This window comes from Ochotona curzoniae, unplaced genomic scaffold (genome assembly GCF_017591425.1).
Source record: "Ochotona curzoniae isolate NIBS_2020 unplaced genomic scaffold, NIBS_Ocur_1.0 contig_3622, whole genome shotgun sequence".
In the NCBI taxonomy this organism is placed as follows: domain Eukaryota; kingdom Metazoa; phylum Chordata; class Mammalia; order Lagomorpha; family Ochotonidae; genus Ochotona; species Ochotona curzoniae.
This window is the reverse complement of record NW_024465926.1, coordinates 20,619,068-20,641,540: the sequence shown is the minus strand read 5'-3', so window position 1 is coordinate 20,641,540 and position 22,473 is coordinate 20,619,068. Positions and strand designations below refer to the sequence as shown.

Genomic DNA, 22,473 nt, shown 5'->3' with positions numbered 1-22,473 from the left:
GGCATGTGGCACAGTGAGTTAAGCCACTGCCTTTAATCTCAACACTCCATATCCAAATGTTGGTTCAAGTCCTGACTACATTGCTTCAGATCCAGCTCCTTGCTCAGGAATTTAGGCCCCTGCCACCCACACGGAAACCCAGTTGGAGTCCCAAGCTCCTGGCTTCGGCCTGGCAAAGCTGTGGCTGCTGTAGCCATCTGGGGAGTGAATTAGCAGGTGGAATATCTCTCTCTCTCTCTCTCTCTCTCTGTGTAACTCTGATTTTAAAATATATTTATATATATATTTTTTTTTTGAGAGAGAGAAGACGCTGGGGTGGGTTTGGATGCTCTCCTTCCTGGGAGCTGACAGGGACTGCTCAGAGCCATCACATGCAAGGTCATTCAGATGCCGTGACGTGCTGAGGGCTGACCTTCCTGTGGGCTTGACATGTCAGAAAGTCCTTGACGCACAAATAGCCGCTGAGGTAGAGAAGTGGAAAGTGACATTCATGGGCCTGGCCGGGCCCCAGACCTTGCTGAGGAAGCGTGAGGAATATGTTGGGGTTCCTCATGTGAGGGAGGCCCCCGGGAAGCACACGTCTGGGAAGTGGACCTTGGTGGCCACAGCAAGGGGCGTGGACTTGACCTTGGGTCTGTGGTTGGCGGGGGAGGGGTGCCAAGGGACACCTGTAGCCAGGTCAAGGTGGGCTGCTGGAGTCTGGGCAGCTGACTCTGCCTGCTGCCCTACGCCAAGGTGACCCCTGGCTGTGAGCCTGAGGGAAGTGGCCTATGCTAGGCATGAACAGTAGCATGGGGACAAGGGGACAGACCTCAAGGAAGTGGGGACACGGGGACAGCTGGAGGTGGGAAGGAGAAGAAGCAAACTGCTGGGCTCTCCCAAAACCCAGGGAAGCCCAGGGAGGGGCAGGCTGTTCCTTTGAAATGAAATTGAGTTCAGGGATGCTGGCCCTGTAGGCTCCAGGTCAGGCCCTGGTTTCCAGATGAGGCGGCGCCATCTTCTCTTTGAAGACAAACAGTTAGGATCATGGGGGTAACCTTGCTGGGGAAACAGACAACCAGGGCGATCCAAGTCACGGCCACGTTGTGAGCAGACCCCCGAGGAGTGCAGCATCCAGGAGGCCCGGCCCAAGGGGGATTTTTGCAGTCTCTGGAGACCTAGAAACAGGCTGGGGTGGGGGTCCCCTCCAGTGCTTCCCCGCTGTCTCCGGGAGGAAGTGAGGAGTTCTCCTTTCGTGATGTGAATGTCACAGCCTCTAGGGAACGAATGACTAAGAGAGGTCTGAGCCTGGTGGGAGAGTGGGTGGAGCACACTTAAATACTGGACCTTTCTGATCTCAGGCCACTGCAGACACCTGGCTGGGACCCACAGTACAGAACATGGCAAGCCTGCAAGCCTCGTTCCTGGCTGCCTTCATCCTCCTTGCCATGATACTCCAAGCTGTGGAGGCAGGTAAGATTGAGGACTGAGAGGAATTGGAAGGAAGGAGGCCTATCTTGAACTCTTGTGGTCTCCTTGGGCCAGGGGTACTGCTCCAGGCCTCAACTTACACATCTGCTAAATGGGTACTTAAGAAAGCTCTGCCTTAGCTGGGTTGGGAGGTTCTGGCAGGTGTGGTCTGAGCATCCCAGGGCTCTTGGAATGTGCTGTGGTCAGGCTCAAGAGGAGAAAGAGGGAAGAGGATGGGCTTTTCCTTGGAGTGCTGGTCCTGCCTTCCCACTCACTGGTTTTGCTTAGCATCGCCACCCAGTCCTACCTCCTCCTTCTCATGCCTCTGTGGCCAGTTGTGCTCTGTGCTGGTAGCAGAATGAGCACTGGAGAAGGAGTCAATGGCCGTGTACAGCAACAGCCCTCATGGATGAGGGTCTCCTGGGAGCGCCCCACATGCTGCAGACCTCGTGGAGCCAGTGCTGCTTCACTCGGGGGGTTGGGGAGAATTGATGGTGAGCAGGACCCCAGCCCATGGCTGTGGTACTATCCTGTGTTTGAATCCTTATTCCAACTCCATGGGGTTTGCTGAGTGACCGCAGGAAAGTGCTCCCTGACTCTGGGCCGCAGTCTCAACAGTGGGTGACGAAGCGGTGAGCCGAGGCTAACAAAGCAGGAATGGTAGGGGTCACAGAAATCACCCAAAATCTTGTTAAAACGCACCTTGGATTCCACAGGGCTAGACTGGCTTGGGTGTTTCCAAAGCTGGTACTGTACCCACCCTGGGACCCCACTGTGCCCTGGAGAAGCTCAGGGATAGTATCAATGCCTCCCCGAAGAGCCAGCCTCCCCAGTTGCCCTTAACACAGGGACTTTGGAGGAGACCCAGAAGATTCTGGACCCAGACCTTGCACACCAAAATGGAGCAGCCGTGTCTCTTGCCCTGGAACCTGCACTCTGGGGCTGCGGTCCAGGCTGAGCATCTGTGTCTCCCCAGGTCCCTATGGTGCCAACGTGGAGGACAGCATCTGCTGCCAGGGCTATATGCGCCGGCCTCTACATCAGCGCGTGGTCAGGAATTTTTATTGGACTTCTAACTCCTGCCGGAAGCCTGGCGTGGTGTGAGTATGGGGGCGCTGAGGCTACAGGGACTGTGTGTGTTGTGGCAGGGCTGAAGGGCTGGGGGTGGGGCTAGGGTGGTGATCCACATGCAGTAAGTGATGGGAGAAATGCAGCTGGGCCTCCTCGTGCCAGCTGGAAGAAGTTGACTGGAAGTGATAGCTCAGCCCAGCCATGGATGTACTAGAACAAAGATAATGAGCTCAACAGCTATTTGCTACATGCCAGGGTGGGAATGAATAGCAGAGGCCTGGCATTTTGGACAGCATCAGACTCTAAGATACAGGATCCAGTACATGGGACATGCTTGGTGCGTGGGCTCAGCAGACACTCCCACAGGAAGTATTTCGGGTCCTTCCCATGTTCCTGGAGCTGATTGGTGAGAGCTGAAACATGTGCCAACATGTACACCCAGCTATGTGGATTCATGGGCTCCTCAGGGCAGTCCCACAACAGGCTCCGTCACTCCGATTTTATTAATAGAGATACAGGGGCTTCATGGAGAAGAGGGATTTGCCCAAGGGTGTCTGGGCAGAGCCGGATCTTCTGGCCTCTCCACCAAGGCTCTTTTGTTCCTATCAGTCTTCTTCTCTGCCTCTCGGCTTCTTGCACTTGACCTGGGGCTATGCCTGCACCTGCCTCTCTGAGTCACACCCTGAAGTGCTGGGGCTGGTCCGGGGGTCGGGTTTGGGAGCTCTTGATCCTCCTTGGGGCTCCATGTCATCTGCTCTGGTCTTGCTCTCCTTGCCCACACTGGTGACTCCATCTCTCAGAAGGTGTGCAGGTGAATGATGGAGAAGACTGAAGCATGAGGCAATGCAGGTTCTGGTCCCTTAAGCTCCGTGCCTCAGTTTCCCATCAGCACAGCTTTTGTGAGTTTAACCATTGTGCTGAGCATGCTTGCAAAGGGCCTGGTGCTGTCATAAGCAGCTTATAAATATGGATTCATTAACCTTAAAAAGAGCACCATGGAATGTGTGCTATTCCTGCATCCATTCCCCAGGCAAGGAAAAAGGTGCTGAGGGGGTGGTAGTAAAGAGCAGGCGTAAAGTTCAAGGCCTGGGCACACAGTAAGTGCTCAGCCAAAGAGAGCACACACAGGTCATTGGGCTGGAGCCAAAAGGGATGCTAGGAAGGATGTGGGCTCACAAACAGGGAGATGCAGGCTTAGGAAGAGGCCTAGTCTTACTTAGGGTCTACAGTGGGTAGTCCCACTACCTACACAGTCAAAGTCAGCACTGCTGCCATTCTGTTTGTCAGTTCTGTGGGTGGGAGCCAGGACAAGGGTTAGGAGAATGAGTGTCTCCTGGGCCTTGTGTCAGGGAGTGAGTCCCTGTGCAGGGATACAGCTCCAGCCACCGGCCAGTTCCTAGTCCACCTTTGCCAAGGATGGTACAAGGCTGGGCCCAGTGTTGGTGCTATGCAAACTTGGGCCAGTGTCTCCTTCCTGCCTGCCCCCTCTTGTGCTTCAGGCCTTTCAGGAGGCATGGAAGGGGGGTGTGGCCATTGTCCAAAGGCCCTGTCCCCCAGGGTCTGACTTCCCGGCGAACACTAATAGAGTCGTCTCTCACCAGTTTTAGCACGTGGGAAACCCTCTTTGGGCCTCATTCTCTTTAGCTATATAATGGGCAAATTCATAGGACCTTCCTTGGAGGGTTGTTATAAGAATTTACACCAATGCAAACACTTCAGGTCAACTCAGCACAATTATGTGGCACCTGCCTTGTGCTTGCCTGTGGGCTTGAATTTGTCTGAACTCACCACAATCCTGTGCAACTCAAATGGGGATTATCATGTGACAGGTGGGAAACTGAGGCTCAGAGAGGATCAGTGACTTGCTAGCAAATGAGCTAGAATGTGAGTCTGAACACCACAGCCTGCACCTCCACCCCATCCTTCTTCCTAAGACAGTGTCAGTGACACCATGAGCCTCTAGGGGCTGCTACCTCATGGGCTGGCCAGGCTTTCTCTTTCTTTCTTTCTTTTTCTTCCTTTCTTTCTTTCTTTCTTTCTTTCTTTCTTTCTTTCTTTCTTTCTTTCTTTCTTTCTTTCTTTCTTTCTTTCTTTCTTTCTTTCTTTCTCTTTTTCTTTCTTTCTTTCTCTTTTTCTTTCTCTTTCTTTCTTTCTAGATTTATTTATTTTTATTACAAAGTCAGATATACAGAGAGGAGGAGAAATAGAGAGGAAGATCTTCCATTCGATGATTCATTCCCCAAGTGAATGCAATGGCTGGTGCTGTGCCAATCTGGAGCCAGGAGCCAGGAACTTCCTCCAGGTCTCCCACACTGGTGCATCGTGCCAAGGCTTTGGGCTGTCCTTGACTGCTTTCCCAGGCCACAAGCAGGGAGCTGGATGGGAAGCAGAGCTACTGGGATTAGAGTTGGCGCCATATGGGATCCCAGGCACGTTCAAGGAGAGGACTTTAGCTGCTAGGCCATGCTGCCTGGCCAGGCTTCCAAGGCTGTGGCTGCCCATCTCCCTTTTGCAACAGGTGCGCTGCATGCAGTAGGTGGCTCACACGTTTGCATTACTCTGGTAAATGGGCATGCCCACGCAGAGCAGGTGACACATCAGAGCAGACCATGCATACAAAAGGTGGCTCATAACCGCTAGGTTCAGGAGGAAAGGGAGTGGTGTCTTGACTTCGCTGTCGCCCTGTCCTCTTTCCAGGTTGGTGACCAACAGACACCTAGAGATCTGTGCTGACCCCGATGCGCCCTGGGTGAAGAAGATCCTCCTGAGGCTCAAAAAATGAAAAGGGGTCCTCTGATCCAGGCCTGGACATCTCCGGGGAAGCTCTAGAAACCCTGCCTTTGCCCTGTCACAGCTGTTGTCGCATGGAAGCTGATGACTCTACAGCCCCATCCCTGTTGCTGTATCTCTCCTTCAGGCTCGCTGACACTCCCATCTCACCCCTGACCCATCCTCCACCCCAGTGCAGCTGCAGGGTCTCCATCCTACCCAGTCACTCCCCTACTCCAAACCCCTCCATAGCTCCCCTGTGCTCTAAGCTGGGGCCAGAGCTTCAGGTGCTGGGCATAGGGTTCCACCCCTGCCTGCAGCCTCGCTCCCCCAGCCCAACTCCCTGGTCTCCAAGCCTAGCCCTAACATGTCTACATCAGGTCTTTTCTCCATGGTTGCTGCTACCTGGAACACCCTGCTGTCACCTGCCTGTGTCCAGCCCCACTCCCTTCCCCTCACAGGCAATGTTTAGTCCACACCACCTGCTGCCAGGTTTCCCCCTGCCCTCTGCTCTTGTTTCACACTGCTGGGCTCAATCAGCCCAGACCCCCTAGAGCTGGGACCTTGTGTTCCAGCCTGACAGGTTGGCCCAAGGTCTACAATGAGTTAGTCTGCTTTCCTGGCCTGCAGCATAGAGCATGAAGCGCAAGGTCTGGTTTAGAACCAGCACCCAGTGAGGGAGTGCAAGCTGAAGCAATGAAAGTAACCTTCCCTAACACCCCTGCAAGGAAGCTGCTGCCTGTCAGTTCCCACAGTCACAGGAAGGGACTGGCTGGATCCGTCATGATGCTCCAAGCTTGTCCAGAGTTTCCATCATTCCTCACTGGCCCAACTTGTTGAATCTCTGTCATTATCCTTCCCTTTAGCTTTTAGTGCTCCTCTAACCCCCAACACCTGGATCAGACCTCTACTTTCCCTTTCTCCTTCCCCAAGTAGCTGGTGATCCAATTCATGCTAGAGTGTGAATGACTACCTGTGCATTGGTATTATAAGCTATAGGTGTATTTGTATACTGCTAAAGGGTACATACCTAAGAGGACAAGTGGATGAATGGGAGAACATTAGGAACTGTACGAGAGGGGAGCAAGTGGAACTTTCCTGGCTCCGGAGGCAGCTGGCTGGGGTGTGCATGGCCTTCTAGAGTCCAAGGCCAGCTACCTGCTGGAGATGACCCATGCTGACCTGCCCGTTGCTCATGAACACAGCCCAGGGTCCACCCCCTTCTGCCTTGTCCTTGGCTCTCAGGCCTTCTGGCAAATAAATCCTCTACAACCGTGTCTACTTTGGTTGCCTCACATTTGTTATTTTGTTTATTTCCTTATTTAAAAGACAGAGAGAGAGAATGAGAGCAAGAGTGAAAGTGAGAATCACGGTGAGAGTGAGCCTCCATCTTCTAACTCACTCCCCTGAGTCCCCACAGCAGTCAGGGCTGTGCTGGGGTGCAAGCTGGGAGCCAGGAACTCAACCCAGGTCTGCACCATGAGTGGCAAGACCAAAGCCAAAGACCCCCAGCTCCTGGGCCATCTGCTGCTGCCTCCAGGGTCTGCACCTGCAGGAAGCTGGAGCCAGGGATGAAGTCCAGGAGCTCCATCCAGTGTGGGATGTGAGCACCTTAACCCCTAGGCCGGAGGCCCCCAAAGTTCCTTGGCATTTGCTGTTTCCAAGAGGTGGGCTAAGGGGTTCTCTTGGTCTATTCTCATTTCCATAATGAACTCCCTGAGGTTGGGTCCTTTTATAGAGAAAAGAGATCCATTCAGTTCACTGTTTAGGAGGCTAAAAGTCTCACCCACCCGTGGCAGCAACTCTGGCGAGGGTCCCCTGCCTGCATTGCATCCCAACCCTTCAGAGGATCTTAGAAGAATGGAATTAGAAGATGTGTTTTTCCCATGATGCTTTTCTATTTAAAAACTTATTTTTTTCAATTTCTAAGTTTTTAAATTTATTTATAGATTTGACAGGAAGAGTGAACTGGGGTAGTCAAGGGGAAAGAGATTGATTTAACCCTCTGGTTCAATCTCCTAAATGACCTAAGTAGGTAGGGCTGATTCAGGCCTAAGTCAGGGGCCTAGAACTCTGTCCTCATCTCCCATAAGAGCGGCAGGGGCCCAAGCAATTTAGCCATCTTCCACTGCCTTCCCAGCATCAGCAGGGAACTGGATCAGAAGTAGAGCAGGTAAGACTCAACTGGTGCTTCGTCATGAAATACTGGCATTGCATGTGGTAGCTTAACTTGTTGCATCATAATGCTGACACTTGAATGCTTTTATTTTTAAGATTTATTTACTTTTACTGGAAAGTGAGATAAACAGAGAGGAGGAGAGACATGGAGGAAGGTCTTCTGTCTGCTGATTCACTCTCCAAGTGGCTACAATGGCCAGAGCTGAGCCAATCCAAAGCCAGGAGCCAGGAGTTTCTTCTGGGTCTCACACACAGGTGCAGGGTCCAAAAGCCTTGGGCCATCCTTGACTGCTTTCCCAAGCCACAAACAGGGAGCTGGATGGGAAGCAGGGCTGCCAGGACACGAACCGGCTCCCATATGGGGTCCTGGTGCTTGCAAAGAGAGGACTTTCAGCTGTTAGGCTACCATGCTGGGCCCCCTTTTTTAATTACAAAAATCAGAGAGATAAAAGGTAGAGTGCTGGCTGTCAGGGATGGAGCAGAGGGGAGAAGGAAGTCACTGTTGAACGGGTAAAGAGTTCTGATCTTGCAAGGTGAACAAGTTGTGCCGATGGACAATGGGGAGCATCACGCAAAGCAGCGTGAATGAGCCAGTGCTGCCAAGCTGCACACCTAAACTGGCTGAAGCAGTAACTTTTGTGTTATATAGATTTTTACACTTGATCTTAGCCAAAAGGCTGAGAAGTGATGTGTAATGTAGGCTTTTTTTTTTAAAAAAAAAACCCACAATTTTAAAAAAAAGGGGGAGTTTGGCCAAATGTGGAACAAACAAAATGCTGAAGTTGCATGAGTAGTCCTCCCCATTGGCCGGAGAAGTGGAATAGGCAAGGCAGGGACCAAATTAGTTGAGGGCTTCCTCCAGGGCCACAAGAACGGTCATAGGGCTGCCTCACAGCTTGCCCCGTCCCTACACACCATCCTGGGACCTCAGGGGAGTGTCCCAGCCTCCCCAACCTCCTCTCCACAGCTCTGTGTGTGTGTGTGTGTGTGTGTGTGTGTGTGTGTGTGTGTGTGTGTGTGTGTGTTCTGTTTCTGGGGCTGGGAGAGTATCTCCTATGTCATATGAACAATTTCCTCCCTGATCCTCCAACCCCTTTGCTCCTGGGCCAGCAGTGGCATCACTGCCACTCCATCCTTGCTCCCCAGCCCTAGCCAGTCCCCAGGGACCAGAGAGGTTGCGTACTTTCTGCCTTGGTGGGACTTGCCCCAATACCTGGAATGCAGTGTGCACATGCAGCATGCACATGCAGGGTGCCAAAGAGAGCAACACAGCGGCCATCACCAGCACTTCATGCATCCTGAAAGGTCGTAGTCTAAGCAGAGCCTAGCCACACACACTCCAAGTGCAGTGTGATTCAGAACAGATTCTTGCCAAGACTAACCAATCTGATTCTGATCAAGCCTTCCTGTTTTACCGGAAATAGGTCAGGGAAGAGAAATAAATTAGATGACATCTCAAGGAAATAAGATAAATTAAAAACAAGAACATCGAAGAGTATAAGATGATGATCTTCTGAAAAAAAAAAAAATATTTGAAAGGCAGAGTGACAGAGAGAGACAGAAAAAGAGGTTTTCCATCTGCTAGTTCACTTCCAATTTGACCCCAGAAACCAGGTGCCTGAAATTTCTTTTGGGTCTCCCACATGGGTGGCAGAGAACCTTATACTTGTGCCATCTGCTGCCTTCCCAGGTGTATTAGCAGGGAGCTGGATGGGAGTGAGTGCCCCTGCATGGAATGCTGGCGTCACAAGTGGGAGTAAAACATGCTGCACCACAAGAAAATGGTGTTGATGCTTCAAAAAGCCAGTGTCATCAAAACACATACAGAGAGTCTTTGGAGAAGTGAAACAAAAACCATGCGGGACGCCTGAGTCTACACTGGATCCTGGTTTCAAAAAGAAAAGAAAAAGGGAAAAAGAGAATGGAAGGAATAAAAGGAGGTAGTGAGGGAAGGAAGGCAGGAGAATAAATCCAGGCTCCTGGCTGCTGACAGTTTCAGAACTTGGGCGTGGCTTGGTGTCCCTACACACAAGAGTGTAAGAGGGTGTTGGCTTCTGGGATTTTTTGCACCATGGACGTGAGTGCCGTGAGTACCGTGGGGACAGCACGTGCAACAGGGCAAGTGCGAGCACGTATTCCTATCCTCACTTTGCCAAGGAGGAAGCGAAATCTCAGAGAGGTGGAGAGAAGCTGCCACGGATCCCACAAAAGTTGTGCCAGAGCTCCGGCGCTGCCTCACCCCCAAACCCTCAACACTTCTTGCAGGTGCTGTCTGGGTTGGAAAGGGGTCTCTACTTCCACCTGCTGGCCCTTCCCGAAGGGTGAGGCTTCCCAGTTCTGCCTCCTCCTCTTCTCTTCCTTTCCCCTCTCCAGACTCTCCCATCTGCAACTTCCCTTCTTGTTCTCTTCATCCTCTCTTCTTCCTCTCCCTCGTCGTGTTCCTTCTCCCTCTTCTGCTCTTACACAAGCAGGGCAGAGAAAGCCCTGGACTTCTGGGGTTCTCTCTGAACCTCAGTTTCCCCAGTTCTAAAACACAATGCAGGACAATGGAGATAGGAAAACTCCTGCCTTTGCAGCTGCACACTTTAGGAGGAAGGGAGCCGCTGGCCCATGCCCAGCTGCTCCTCCTCTCACAGGCATGTCCACACCTCAGGTGGCCCACCTGTTCTTGGAGCAGGGGGGGCAGGTAACTGAAGAGCCACAGTTTCCCTGGCCTTGAGAACTAGGTGGCTTCTTTGCCCAGCCCCACCTGGTACAGCTAGCTCTATAGTCCGGGACATGGGCACATGAACGGGTTTTCCTGTTGGCTGGCTGCCCAGTGACACCTAACCCAGTGCAGCCAGTTCCTGGCTCTTTCACTGGAGTCTGGGGAACTGTGGCCACTGCCTTCAGAACCGACTGTGCTCCTGACACCAGCCCCCAGCCTGTATTTGTCTGGGCCAGGGAAAGGGGAAGTCTGCCTGGCCCAAAAGGTGCAGGCCTTCAAGGTCAGAGCTCAGGACCCTCCCCAATTCCTTCCTTTGGCAAATTGAGGCTCAAACAGTTCCACTTACAATTTAAGAGGGGGCGTCAAAGAGGTACATCATCATTACTGGGGATGGTTGGCATGGCAGCCATGTGATTCCCACACTGTGGAGGTGGGGGTAGTGCAGGAGCGGCAGGGGCTGGGGGCAGGCTTCTCCTGTGTCCTCAGTGGTCCAACTCCTGCTGTGTCTTGCCCTCTTTGTGCCAGTGGGAAGAAGAGTCCTCCCTACCCCCAAAGCCTCTTGTTTCTGTCTGACAGATGGGTGGGATCACTGAGTCCCCCTTGTTCTCCAGGCTGCTCCAGGGTGCGAGGGCTGCATTCAGGAACAAGGTCTCCCAGGAGGAGCTCATGTCAAGGGTTTGGATCCAACAATTCCTCCCAGACCAAAAAAGAACTGGGAGGTGGGAGGCCGCACTGCTGGGAGGTGCCAGGCCGTCTGTCTACTGGCCATTCGGGAGCTGGGACACCTGGCCCTACCCTAGGGAGTGGATCAGCTCTGGCAGGGAGGTGGCTTGTGCAACGGGTGTGTACCAGGCCCTTTGTACCCTAGATCGTCTTCCCAGGACGACTGCAGGCCAGAGAGCTCCGGGCCCAGGACCCCTGCGGCAGGCCCTCCTCCTGCTGCGGCGGCGGCAGCGGCGGCGGAGTCAGGTCGGTTCCCTGGCAACATCCAGGGAGGAATCTGCGCTCGTTCACTGGCTCCCTTCCGGCCCCCTCCCTGCCGCCTGCCTACGGGGGTTGGAGGCGGAGGCAGCAGCGCAGCCCCGTTATAAAAAGCGACGGTGGCAGCGGCGGCGGACAAGCGGGAGAGGGGGCAGTTCTGAGTCGCTTTGGACAGAGGGGCAGACGCGTGGCCCCAACCTAAGACTCACTCCGCCATGGCTCTCATCGCTGGCCCGTGGCTGCTGTGGCTGGCTGCGTTCTACCATCTCATGATCCTAGTGGCTGGTGAGTGTGGCCGGGATTGGAGCAGCAGAGCTTAGGGGACTGGAGGAGGGGAGCCCCAGCCCCTTCTGCCCCCCAGCACCCCAATACCCCGCCTGGCGAAGGCACAAATCCCTGTGAAAGAGGAAGCCTGGACCCTTCCTTGTCCTAGAGGCGGGAATAGTCTCAGGGGACTGCCCTTGCTGTGTGCAGGGTGCAGGCAGCAAGCAGAGGGGCTGTGGGGTGTACACGGTACCAAGAGTGGGTATGCCAGGATGATGGATGCTGAGGGGGAGAATGACAAGTGGAGGGGTGGAAGGGAAGGAGGACCCAGCTGGTCATGGGCTGGGGCTCCCTACCTTACCCACCCAGGGTTAATGTGTAACCTGCAGCCTTGGCCTTGTTCCAGGTTCGCGCTGGTACTTTCTCTGGCCTGATGGTGAAGCCCTCCGGAGTAAAGGGCCCAAGACCAGTGAAGGTCAAGGTCATTGCAGCTCTTGGGTGGGGTATGGGGGTGCTGTGTGGGTCTGTGGTCACAGTGCCTGAGTGTCCCATCACACACTGCCTTTCTCCTGTTCAGTCATTCGCAGGTAGATCCCAGGACCTGTAGGGCAAGGTCTGTCCATCTGTCCCACCTACTCTGGGGAAGTCAGAAGCCCAAAGAGGTTTAGCTGCTGACCTCAGGGAGCACCAGCCAGCATAAGGCAGGAGAGGGAAGACCCACTGGATGGGCTGCAGCAAGGGGCACACACTCATGCTGACCACCTCCAGGGGTCACACAGTCTCTGTGAACTGCTGGAGTCAGCCTCATCCTCCCTGAGACTGATGCTCAGAAAAGGTGAAACTCAGCCCAGGGCACACAGAGAGGCTGGGAGCACATGAGCAGACCCCAGCTGCGGGAGCATTTCCATGGCCCAGTCTCAACAGGGGGCAGGGAGCAGAAAGGGGAGTGAGTGGGGAGGTAGGGGTAGGGGACCAATGGCTTCAGGCTTCCTTCTTTGGAGGTTTGGGCCATGAGGTTTGGGGCATTTGGGGATAGTGAGCCTTGGAAGACGGAGGAGGGGGGTGTCAGGTGGGGGTTGCTTTGCCACAGCCCTGCAATGTGCTTCTGAGCAGGGTCTTGGTCCCGGATGCTGCACATTTAAATATAGCTGTTGCTTCTCTAGGAGTGTGTGTGTGTATGTGTGTGTGCCTATGTATTCCCATGTATACATATATGTGTTTGTGTGTGTGGTGTGTGCACATGCACGCAGCATTCCACGGTCTCCCAGGGTATTTTGGAAGAGGCAGGAGGAGGGTGTGGGAGGCTCCTATACTAGGCAGGAAGGGTGCCCCAGGCTGGGGGTGCCAGGGTGTCCTGATTAGCAGCCTAGGGCTTCAGGACCCAGGTCCTGGTGTTGTTTGTTGACATTACCAGGAGGCACTGGGCATCATTTCTGTGCCTCAGTTTCTTCTCATTAGGCTTTAAGGGGACCCTGCTCCCCTGGAGCCTCCTACGGAAGTCCTGCGGGAGGCAGGTTGGGGGGCTTCACGGTTGCTGAGAGCTGTGCGTCATTCCCACATGTAGGTCTGTGGGGCTGCTGGGCGGGGCGAAGGCTCCCGTGCTTTATGTAACAAAACCTGCAGATGCAAGTCACAGCCCAGCACTGACGCATGCACACCCACTCAAGTCCCGACAAGAGAGAAAAATTTCTGTTTTAAGTGGCTGGAGTCGGCCCCCTGCTTGGCAGTGGGGGGTGACTGGGGAAGGCAGGGGAGGACAGATTCAGAATGTCAGATCCAGGCCTCACCAAATTTAAATTCAAAGTCCTTCTATCTTCCAGGCATGTACTGGAACACCTAAGGCATGCCAAGCTGGGCTCCAAGAGCTGGGGCCAGACCAGCCCTAGTGGAACCGGAGCTGAGCTGCGGGAGACAGCAATGGGTGCAGTGAACCAGAGAGGGGTTGGAAGAGGAAAGGCACAGGAATGAGAGAAAACAGAGAGCCGAGGAGCAGGTGCCTGACGTCGAGCGACAGCTCTGCTTGATTCTGGCTTCCTGCTAATGGGCCTCCTGGGAGGCAGCAGGTGATATAGCTCAAGGACTTGGGTCCCTCCCTGCCATGGAGGAAACCCAGTTGGAGGACCTGAGTCCAGCCTTGGTGTGGTCTTGTGGGCTTTGGGAGGACGAACCAGTGAGTGACAACTTCTCTCTCTGTCTTCCAAATAAGTATTAAACATTTTTCCCCCTAAAAAAATATGAGAGGGAGAGAGGGACAGGGAGATGCTGGCATTTAGAGAGGGTGGGGCCAGCCTCCCTGTGCAGAGATTGGAGGGGCCCTGAGACGGAGCCCGGGGCAGTAGTCCTCATGCCTCAGGGGTGGTTTTAGCACCCACCTTTCACTCTCCAGGGACCTAAGGCAATTTCTGGAGATGTTATTTTTCATTATATTTGTAAAAAGTCAACTTAATCAACCCATAACATAATCAACCCATTTTATTTATTTTTATTTATTTGTTTACTTGTCATTCTTGCACAGGGGCCATGCTCTTTTTCTCTATATTGTTCCAATTTTAGTATATGTGCTGCCAAAGTGAACATAATCAGCTCATTTTATGGGACCATAAAAAACAGCACACAGATGACCTGGCTTAAAGTCACCCCACAGTGCTCCCTGCTCCCTTCCACCTGGGACACCCAATCCAGGATCTGGCTTTCCCGGTTTCCAAACCCTTTGACAGGTGGAGTCATAGCAAATGTGCTTCAGCTCTCAGCTTCCGGCCCACAGACCATAGATAGGATCCCTCTTCTTCTGTTTCCTGTCTGGTTTTGAGGCCTGGCTAAGCACACCCCTTCCTTGTCTGGATCTTTGTATTTCCCCACCCACCCTGTCCATCAGGTCCCCTCCCTGGCAACTCTGAGGGCTACTCCCCACACCCTTTCTTGCTCTGAAACTCCAACCCCAAGAGGCACACCTGGGGTTCACCAATATCTCCATGATATGCTATACATCTGCGAGATGAATCCTGGCTTGGCCCCACTCCATGCATTCTAGTACGCCTCCGCGGGTTGTTTCTGTGCCCTGGTTTCATACACCAGCCAGGCCCTCTTGTCCCACCACCTCTGCCACCATCACGCCCAATCATCTCTGCCCTCTGTGGAACTGCCTCAAGCTTGCACGAGCCCAGCCTTGTCAGGGTGAGCGGGTGTCCTGCTCCCAAACATGCACGGAGCGTGGCAGAGATTTCCTCAGTGTCTTGGTTTTCTGTGATAGAAAGGGAGGCAGACCCAGCCAGGGTAAGCATGGGGTCCACTGTGCCTCCATCTGCCCAAGCTGTCACCTTGGTAGAGGACAGCCTGGGAGCTAAAGTTACTGCTGCCAAAGCCACTTCTGACTGGTGGCAGGTGACAAGCAGGGTGGGCCTCTGAAAAAGTCTGCAAGGGAGCGATGGGGGTTGTGAAGGGAGGGGTGGGCGGCTAGGAGTCAGGGAGCAGTTATATGGGATGTACCAGGTGGCAAGGAGTGAGGCTCAGAGTACACAGGACAAAGTTGGAGGAGGCAGAGCACCCCGAGTGATCGGCTTGTGGAGTGGAAGCGAACAGCTGGAAAACATGTGGGTTTTTGAATCATGTACAAATAAGATATTGCGTGCGATCAGGCCCTTGGGCAGAGCCAGCTAGTGTGGGAACACGGGTGTTCCCAGGACTACAGACAGGAAGAAATAGTTCATAATCAAAAGAGCAAGACAGAGATCTGAAGTTTGTTTGAGGAGAGTGAGAACGCAGTGGTGCCTCCTCCGAGGGTGTCTTGAGAGTGTTCCCTATCTCCTCCGGGAAAGGCAGGTTCATCCATGACCCAAACATGCCGGCTTCAGAGGACCTCGAAGCAAAGTACTCCTACAGGTGTTTGCTTTTGCCCGGGGTGGTAGGGATGGGGTGGAGCATAGCTGTGAGGATAGGAGGGCTGCCAGGACAGTGGCCCCAGCAGAAGCCCTCAGCTGTGCACAGTTCTGATTGTCACAAGTGACTCCACGTTTTTGCTTTGGTGATGGTTGCTGGCATCTGAGTTGGCAAAACCAAAGGGGGTGCCTAAAGACAGCACAGGACAGTTCTTTGGTCCAAAAGATCTGTGTTGGTTAGATCTGCTTCAGACTTAAGTTTTATAAAAAGATTTATTTATTTGAAAGGCCAAATTACTGAAATAGAAGGAGAAATGGAGAGAGAGAGAGAGAAAGAGGTATCTTCATCTGCTGGTTCACTCCCTAATGTCCTAGGCTGGGCCACACTAAAGCCAGAAACCTAGAACTCCATCCTGATTTCCCACATGGATGAAGGAAGCCAGGCACTTGGGCCATCTCCAGGTGCATTAGCAGGGAGCTTCATGGAAAGTACAGCAGCCAGGATTTGAACTAGAGACTCTATGGGATACCCTATGGGATATACAGGTGGTAGCTTCACTGCCATCTGCCCTGGCTCCAGGCTTTATGCTGAGAGCTGCACCGACATGCACAACAAAGACATATGTGTGGACATGCCAGCATGCTTCACTTCCCAGTACATATGTGTGGACATGCCAATATGCTCCAGACATGTCCTGGAATGTAGAATTTTAACTCAGTTTAGTAGCTTAAACAGTGGAGGTCTAAGAGCCAGAAAAAAACTAGCTACACACGAAGTAACTTTGTGGGCTTGAAGCAATGATTTAGCCTCTCTGATGCCTGGCTTTTGTGCCTACAAAATGGGGGTACCAAGCATTCTCTTTGAATGGATAGTAAGAAATAGTTTTTGTGTTTTTATTGATTTATTTGAAAAGCAGAGAGATAGAAATGGAGAGACAGATTTCTCATTCATTGGTTCATTCCCAAACCTTCCATCAGCCAGGGTAGAGCCAGGCCAAAATCAGAAGCCAGGAGCCCAACTTGGGTCTCTTGACTGGGTGACAGGGATCTGTTTGAGCCATCCCCTGCTGCCACCCAGGGTGCACATTAGCTGGAAACTGGACCTGGAAGCAGAACCAGGACTCAAATGTCAGCAGTGATAACGTACCCGTATCCAAATGCCACACTAAATGCCTGCCTGTCTGCCCTAGATGCTGGCAGTTAATGCAAGCAGGTGACATGGGGTCCAACACAAAGCATATGCTCAACCAAAAAAGAAAACCTCTGCTGCTTTATGCATGTTTTTAGGCTGGGAGCCCTGTGAGGGCACAGCCTAGCCTTGGTCACCCTACTCCCCAGCATAGAGCCTGGGGAGGAGTGGGCCCAGCCTTTGTTGGTTGAATGTATGAATCTGATGACCTGTAGGTTTAGAATAGGGGTGCTCTTAAGAAGTCAACACCAATACCTGTGGGAGGAGAGTTCAAGGTTATGGACAAGAGAGCCTGTGGTCCTTGCATATAACCAGAAGGAATGCAAACAAGTGACCAGGAAATGGAGGGGTGAGTGGGTGAGTGAGATGAAGGGGTGTGGAGGATAGACAGGTGAACAGGTGGGAGAAGTGGATGGATGGGCAAGTAAGTGATTGTGTGCCCACAGGAGCACTGAGAACTGCAAACTTTATGTCTTTCTGTGGACATTGATGGCGTGACCACCTTGGTTTGACGCTGGTAAACACTGTGACACCAAGAAAGATGAGTTCCCCGTTCTCTTGGCACTGGCAGCAGATAACAGATGACTGGCTGGCGGGAGGCAATATCTCCCATTTACAGGAAGGAAAACGGCAGCTGTGAGATGGGAAAGGCCTCTCCTGGGTTAGCTACATAGCCCTCTGGACAGGACCCAGAACTTAAGCCTGGCCACCAACCAGCCCCATGGCAGAGGCAGGGACTTGGGGCCCCGGAGTCCTTGTTGTGGCTCTTACAGCCTTCCCCTCCCTCTCTGTGCAGCGCCCTGTGCCTCCTCCTATCTCAGGAGCATCACGTTTCTGGGGGCACCACGTTTCTGGGGCTTCCCCAGGAAGCCACCTGCTCCTACGCAGGTCCGGGGAAGCAGCTGCTGAGTCATGGCGAGGTCCCCCTGGGGAGGAAGGAGGGCAAACTGTCTGGTGGGGACTTTCATATCCTGCTTCCCCCAGATGGAGGGAAGCCCCAGGAGCCCAAATTGTCCAGCCCAGGCCTGCAGCCCTAACCTACTCAGCCCACAGGGGGTGGGCCAAAGTTACAAGTGATGGAGTGGAGAAGTCGGAGGTGGGGTGGGGAGGGGTCAGGGGAGGTTGGAAAGTGGAGCATGCCAGCACATCCACATGTATGGAGTGGGAAGTGGAGCTTGCTGGCATGTTCACATGCATGTAATGAGAAGTGAATCATGCTGGCATGTCCACATGTATGGAGTGGGAAGTAGAGCTTGCTGGCACATCGACACACAGGTCCTTGTGTGTATGTCGGTGGAGCCCAGCTATCAGCTGGGACCTTGCAGGCCCTGAAATGCTAGCTATAGTTAGTCAGCTTGGTTTCTGGACTCTGTAGGATCTTGCTGCTTCTGCACATGACCTTGACCTAGATCTGAAACTTGAGCTCTTCCTCATTTTTGAACTCACCATGCCTTGAGCTTACCTCAAGCAGAAAAGAATCTGGAAATTTAGGGAGAGGGGGAAGGCAGACACGCAATGCAAACCACCTCAAGTGCTTATACTGAAAGCTCGAGCCGGGTTGCTCCGTCCTGCCCTGGGGTTTCTCTCCAACTGTGCTTGGTCCCCAGCCACCTGCATGCCCGCCATCTCTGTTCCTCCTAATTACTCCAGCAGGTAGCCATGAAGGCACCCTCTGCTCTCAGGCAGAACATAGAAGCTTGCTGCAGTGGCTGTCCAGCTGCCCCCATCTTCCTCAGAAAGCAGTCATGTGTGTAGGTTTCCTATCTGGGGACCCAGCTGCATGGCCGCATACATGTTTATATAGTTCTGTGTGGGACGAATATTCAGGCCCTTATAGTTTAGTTGTGGATATGTGTGTGTGTGTGTGTGTACAGGCACGCCTGTCACAGGCTGGGCATGGGAGCTGTGTAGGGCAGAGGTCTGGATGTATCTCGGAGGTCATAGAAATCCCTGAGCATTTAGGAGGAATGGGGTGTATCCATATTAGGGGGTGATAGGTGACTTAACTGGGGTGAATGCAGGATGGAGGAAGGGTGAGACTGTAGACTGGGAGGGTCTGGGAGCTGGGGTCCTGGGCAGAGTTCCCCAGTGTCAGTCTCATTCTCTTGCTGAATCATGGACCAAGCACAACTTAACTTCCAAAATGCAATACTCCGTGTGTGCCAGACAGAAAGTACTGCAAAAAGAATTCATTTTCATGAATAACATCCTGAGGTCGACCCTTTTTTCCCCTGTTTTATAGGTGGGGAAACTGAGGCACCCAGGGGATTTTGGAGAAGGGGGAGACTGAATCCAGATCCTTAAAGCCAGGGTGTGCAGGACACAGGTCCCTGCTTGGGTGCATTGGGAGAGGGAGGCCAAATGTTGATCAGGGATCTCTTTGGTCACAGGTCAGCACTCCGGTATGAAAAAATGCAGCCATGAGTGCAGAGACAGCAAGATGACCCAGAGGATTCCCTTGAGCCATCTTGCTGGCTACAAGCTTAATGAGAAGTCCTGTGAAAAACATGCCATCATGTGAGTACGGCCTCTGTGACCCTGAACTCAGGCTCAGCACAGCCCAGGGCCTTTTCCAGTCTGCATATACACCTGCCCAGCCCACCTGGGCTCCCAGCCAAAGGCCTGAGCTAGCTTTGCCCCTTGCTCCCAACTTGCAGTCCAGTTGCTGATGTTACTAGCGGTATCATAGGGCTTAGGATGGCAAGTGGCTTCCCGAATGGCCAGGGTGGCTGTGAGGTGGCCACCTTGGCTTATGGCCTGCAGCAACCACAGTAAGGGACAATTCCTACCAGGCTGAAGCACTCTCACATTGATCCTGGACCCAAGTGTTGGGACAGAGTGGTCCAGAATCCCACAGATCTCATGCACGTCCCAGCTTCACCTCTTTCAGGCTGGGTGCCCTGGTTTCCTTGACCATCACACAGCTCAGACGATGAAAGATCATGTTCCTTAGGGGCATGGTGCTGAACAGAGCTCCTGTGAGCAACAGGGGGCACTCTCTTCACTGGACCAATGGCAGAGAAGGAGACAGCACTCACTCCAGACTGTGGGCAGGGATGGGGTTGGGTCATTTTCTATTGGTTATTGGGACCCCTCCAACTCCCCTGGCCCTGCCCTGCCCATCCCGGTTACTTGCTGCTACTGGAGCCTCCGGCCCTGAAGCTTTTCTGCAAAGCTGATTTAGGGGCACTCAGCAGGAAATGGCCAGTGGCCCTGCAGTCTCCCCTATCCCACCACCTCACGGTTTCTGCAAGGGGTAAAATGTGCCAGTGTGCCCCTCCCTGACCTCTCTGCTCACCTGCCCTACCAGTAGGCCTTGCTTTCCCCTGGATACCACTGGCCTCTGCTTTCTTGGGAAACAGAAGCAGAAGTGGGCAGCCTCACAGGGTTGCACTCCCTGCACATGCTGGCTTTCCAGAGCAGGGATATGCACAGCATTCACTCTGCCCCCTGAAGCCTGGTGTGCCACCCCACACAGTAGTGGGGGCAGTTGCCACCTTATAGGGTAGCTGAGAGGGCCAGACAGCAACAGAATGCCAAAGACAGGCCTTGGTGTGGTGTGGAACAAGGGCCCCTCAGCTCAGACTCTTGCTGTGGGAACTAACCAGCTTTGGGGCTTGGTGAGAGAAGGTGCAGAGGGCTCCATATTGGAAAGACACTTGGGGTTGTAACAGGGCCATCCTCTACAGGGCTGGGACCTTACAGGTTGCCCTTTCAGGAGGAGCCAGAGGGCAGCAGTGGTCATGAAATGGAGGGAGGAGTTAGGATTTGGGGACATCCAGACCTTCCCACTGTGGAGTTCACCTGTCGCATGCCTGCTGCTCAGGAGGCTCCCAGCCATGTTGGTAACAAAGTTACCCCCTGCCTCAATGGTAACTATGCACAGATTTTCAGAAGTTTCCCAGAAACACATGCTATGAAAAAAGTATGTATGGATTTGGACAATCTTTTGAGCCCCCATAAACCTTTCATTCCGGTTTCCTATGGACTTTGTTTCCTATGGACAGTTTTGAGGTACTCTCAAGTGCTAGTTAACACCATGATTATTTTTAGCTCTTCCTCTCTCCTATTTTGAACGAAGCTTTTTAGCTAATTTACCTTGGCACTGTAACACTGAAGTAAGGCTACTCATGTGTCCCTGTTTCCGGGGACTTTCCAGTTTCAAATAAGAAGTCCCTCTTCCTGAGACACACCCCCCCAAAGCTGGCATGCTTCCCTGCCCCTAGCTCTCAGGTGAGGCCCCAGGTCCTGAAAACTCAGAGCTGCTCCAGGTGCCCCAGAAGGGAGCGGGCGCAGGATCCGCAGTCAGCAGAGCAGGTGCACAGGCCTGCCTCCGCTGACCCACCCCACCACACTGGCCTGGGTTCCTGGTGTTTGGAGAAGTCATGGAGTTCCTGTCTTCCTTACAGCTTGAAAACGAAGAAAAACAGGACCTTCTGTGCTGACCCTGAGGAACAGTGGGTCCAGGATGTGATGAAAGAACTCGACCGCCAGGCCACTGCTCAGACCCTACACAGCGGCACATTCGAGAAGCAGATCGGCGCTAAGAAGCCAAACATGGGCCTGGGGAAGGCGGGGATCACAGCAGCACCCAGTGGGATACCCGAATCAGCTGCGGTCTCAGAGCCCAGAGCCACAGGGCATGGAGGGAGCCCTGAGCTGCCTCCTTCTACCCAGGAGGCACAGACGGCTGTGGGCACCTCCCCAGCACTGCCCACTGCAGTGCCTGGCTCCTCAGGAACCACAGAGCTTCCAGCAGAGTCTGAAAGCCCTGAGTTTGTCAATACAGCCACTGCCTCCTCTGCTGCTGTCCCTTGGCCGCATTCTACTGCTTTCCAACCTGAGGCCACTGAGGCCCCCTCCATCAAGATGCCATCCACTGATAAATCCTTCACTCAGATCCCAACCACCTCACACCCCACCCCAGAGAAGAACTTTGGACCTGAAAGTCATTCCCTGGAGGTCACCACACAGAGCTCTGGGCCAGAGAACTTTCAGGGTGTCCAAGAGACAGTTCCCATGGTCGCTGACACAGATACCTTCCAGGACTGGGGACCTGGCAGTGTGGGCTATGTGTCCTCGGCAGGGACCCCTAGCAGGGAGCCTGTGGCCTCAGGCAGCTGGGTCCCCAAGGCCGAGGAGCCCATCCATGCCACTGTGGAGCCCCAGAGGCTGGGCGTCCGCATCACTCCCGTCCCTGACACCCAGGAGGCCACCCGAAGGCAGGCGGTTGGGCTGCTAGCCTTCCTTGGCCTCCTCTTCTGCCTGGGTGTGGCCATGTTCGCCTATCAGAGCCTCCAGGGCTGTCCCCGCAAGATGGCAGGAGAGATGGTGGAAGGCCTGCGCTATGTGCCCCGGAGCTGTGGCACCAACTCCTATGTCCTGGTGCCCGTGTGAGCCGCTGCTGCCACCTGCCTGCCCACACCCTCTTATTCCATCCATGAGCTGCCCCCCCCCCCACCTCCCAGGTTCCTACCCCTCCTCCCCCACCTCCCATACAGCCAGGCCTAGGCTGGGATCATCCACAGACTCACAGAGGAGGCTGGTCCTCCCCATGTAAATTGCTCCAATCCCAGGGCTGCCCTTGGCCGTTCTTGACCTCTTGAGGAAAGTAAGGACAACCTCTTACCCCACCCCACCCTGAAATCTGGAAGCTCTCCTCTGCTGCTGGCTGGTTTGAGGTTCCTTCTGACACAGCCTCTGCCCCAACCCCATCGAATGGTTATTTATTGTGCACCAAGCCCCCTCTGGCCAGGGACTCCCCAGGACTCGCCAGGACTGTCAAGGTCCTGCATCTCCCAGGTGAGCCGCGGCCAGGCCCTCTTGCCTGCTCCCTCCCACTCCATCGTGTCTCCTGGTCCTGCTACATGCATCCCTGCCCTTCCCCCCCGCCCCCCTCAGGGCCACCGCGGTGCTATGTCCCCAGAGCCCCACCTGGGGACCAGTCTTGCCTTGCATGAGGCTAGCATGGGGCCTCCGGGGACCACTCC

At 53.7% G+C, this 22,473-nt stretch overlaps 2 protein-coding genes and 1 pseudogene across 2 annotated transcripts; 2 read left to right on the top strand and 1 right to left on the bottom strand.

Moving 5' to 3' along the window:
• The first annotated feature begins 1,379 nt into the window (after positions 1 to 1,379).
• CCL22 (C-C motif chemokine ligand 22) lies at positions 1,380 to 5,302 on the top strand. The gene is made up of 3 exons (XM_040982112.1): positions 1,380 to 1,452; positions 2,426 to 2,549; positions 5,218 to 5,302. The coding sequence occupies exons 1-3, from the start codon at positions 1,380 to 1,382 to the stop codon at positions 5,300 to 5,302; spliced, it is 282 nt and encodes a 93-aa protein (XP_040838046.1).
• Positions 5,303 to 11,370: 6,068 nt separating this feature from the next.
• Positions 11,371 to 21,880, top strand: CX3CL1 (C-X3-C motif chemokine ligand 1). Its single transcript, XM_040982182.1, has 3 exons — positions 11,371 to 11,440; positions 18,874 to 19,000; positions 20,893 to 21,880. Exons 1-3 carry the CDS (start codon positions 11,371 to 11,373, stop codon positions 21,878 to 21,880), a joined length of 1,185 nt encoding a protein of 394 aa, XP_040838116.1.
• LOC121158134 lies at positions 13,894 to 13,994 on the bottom strand (annotated as a pseudogene).
• Positions 21,881 to 22,473: the final 593 nt, after the last annotated feature.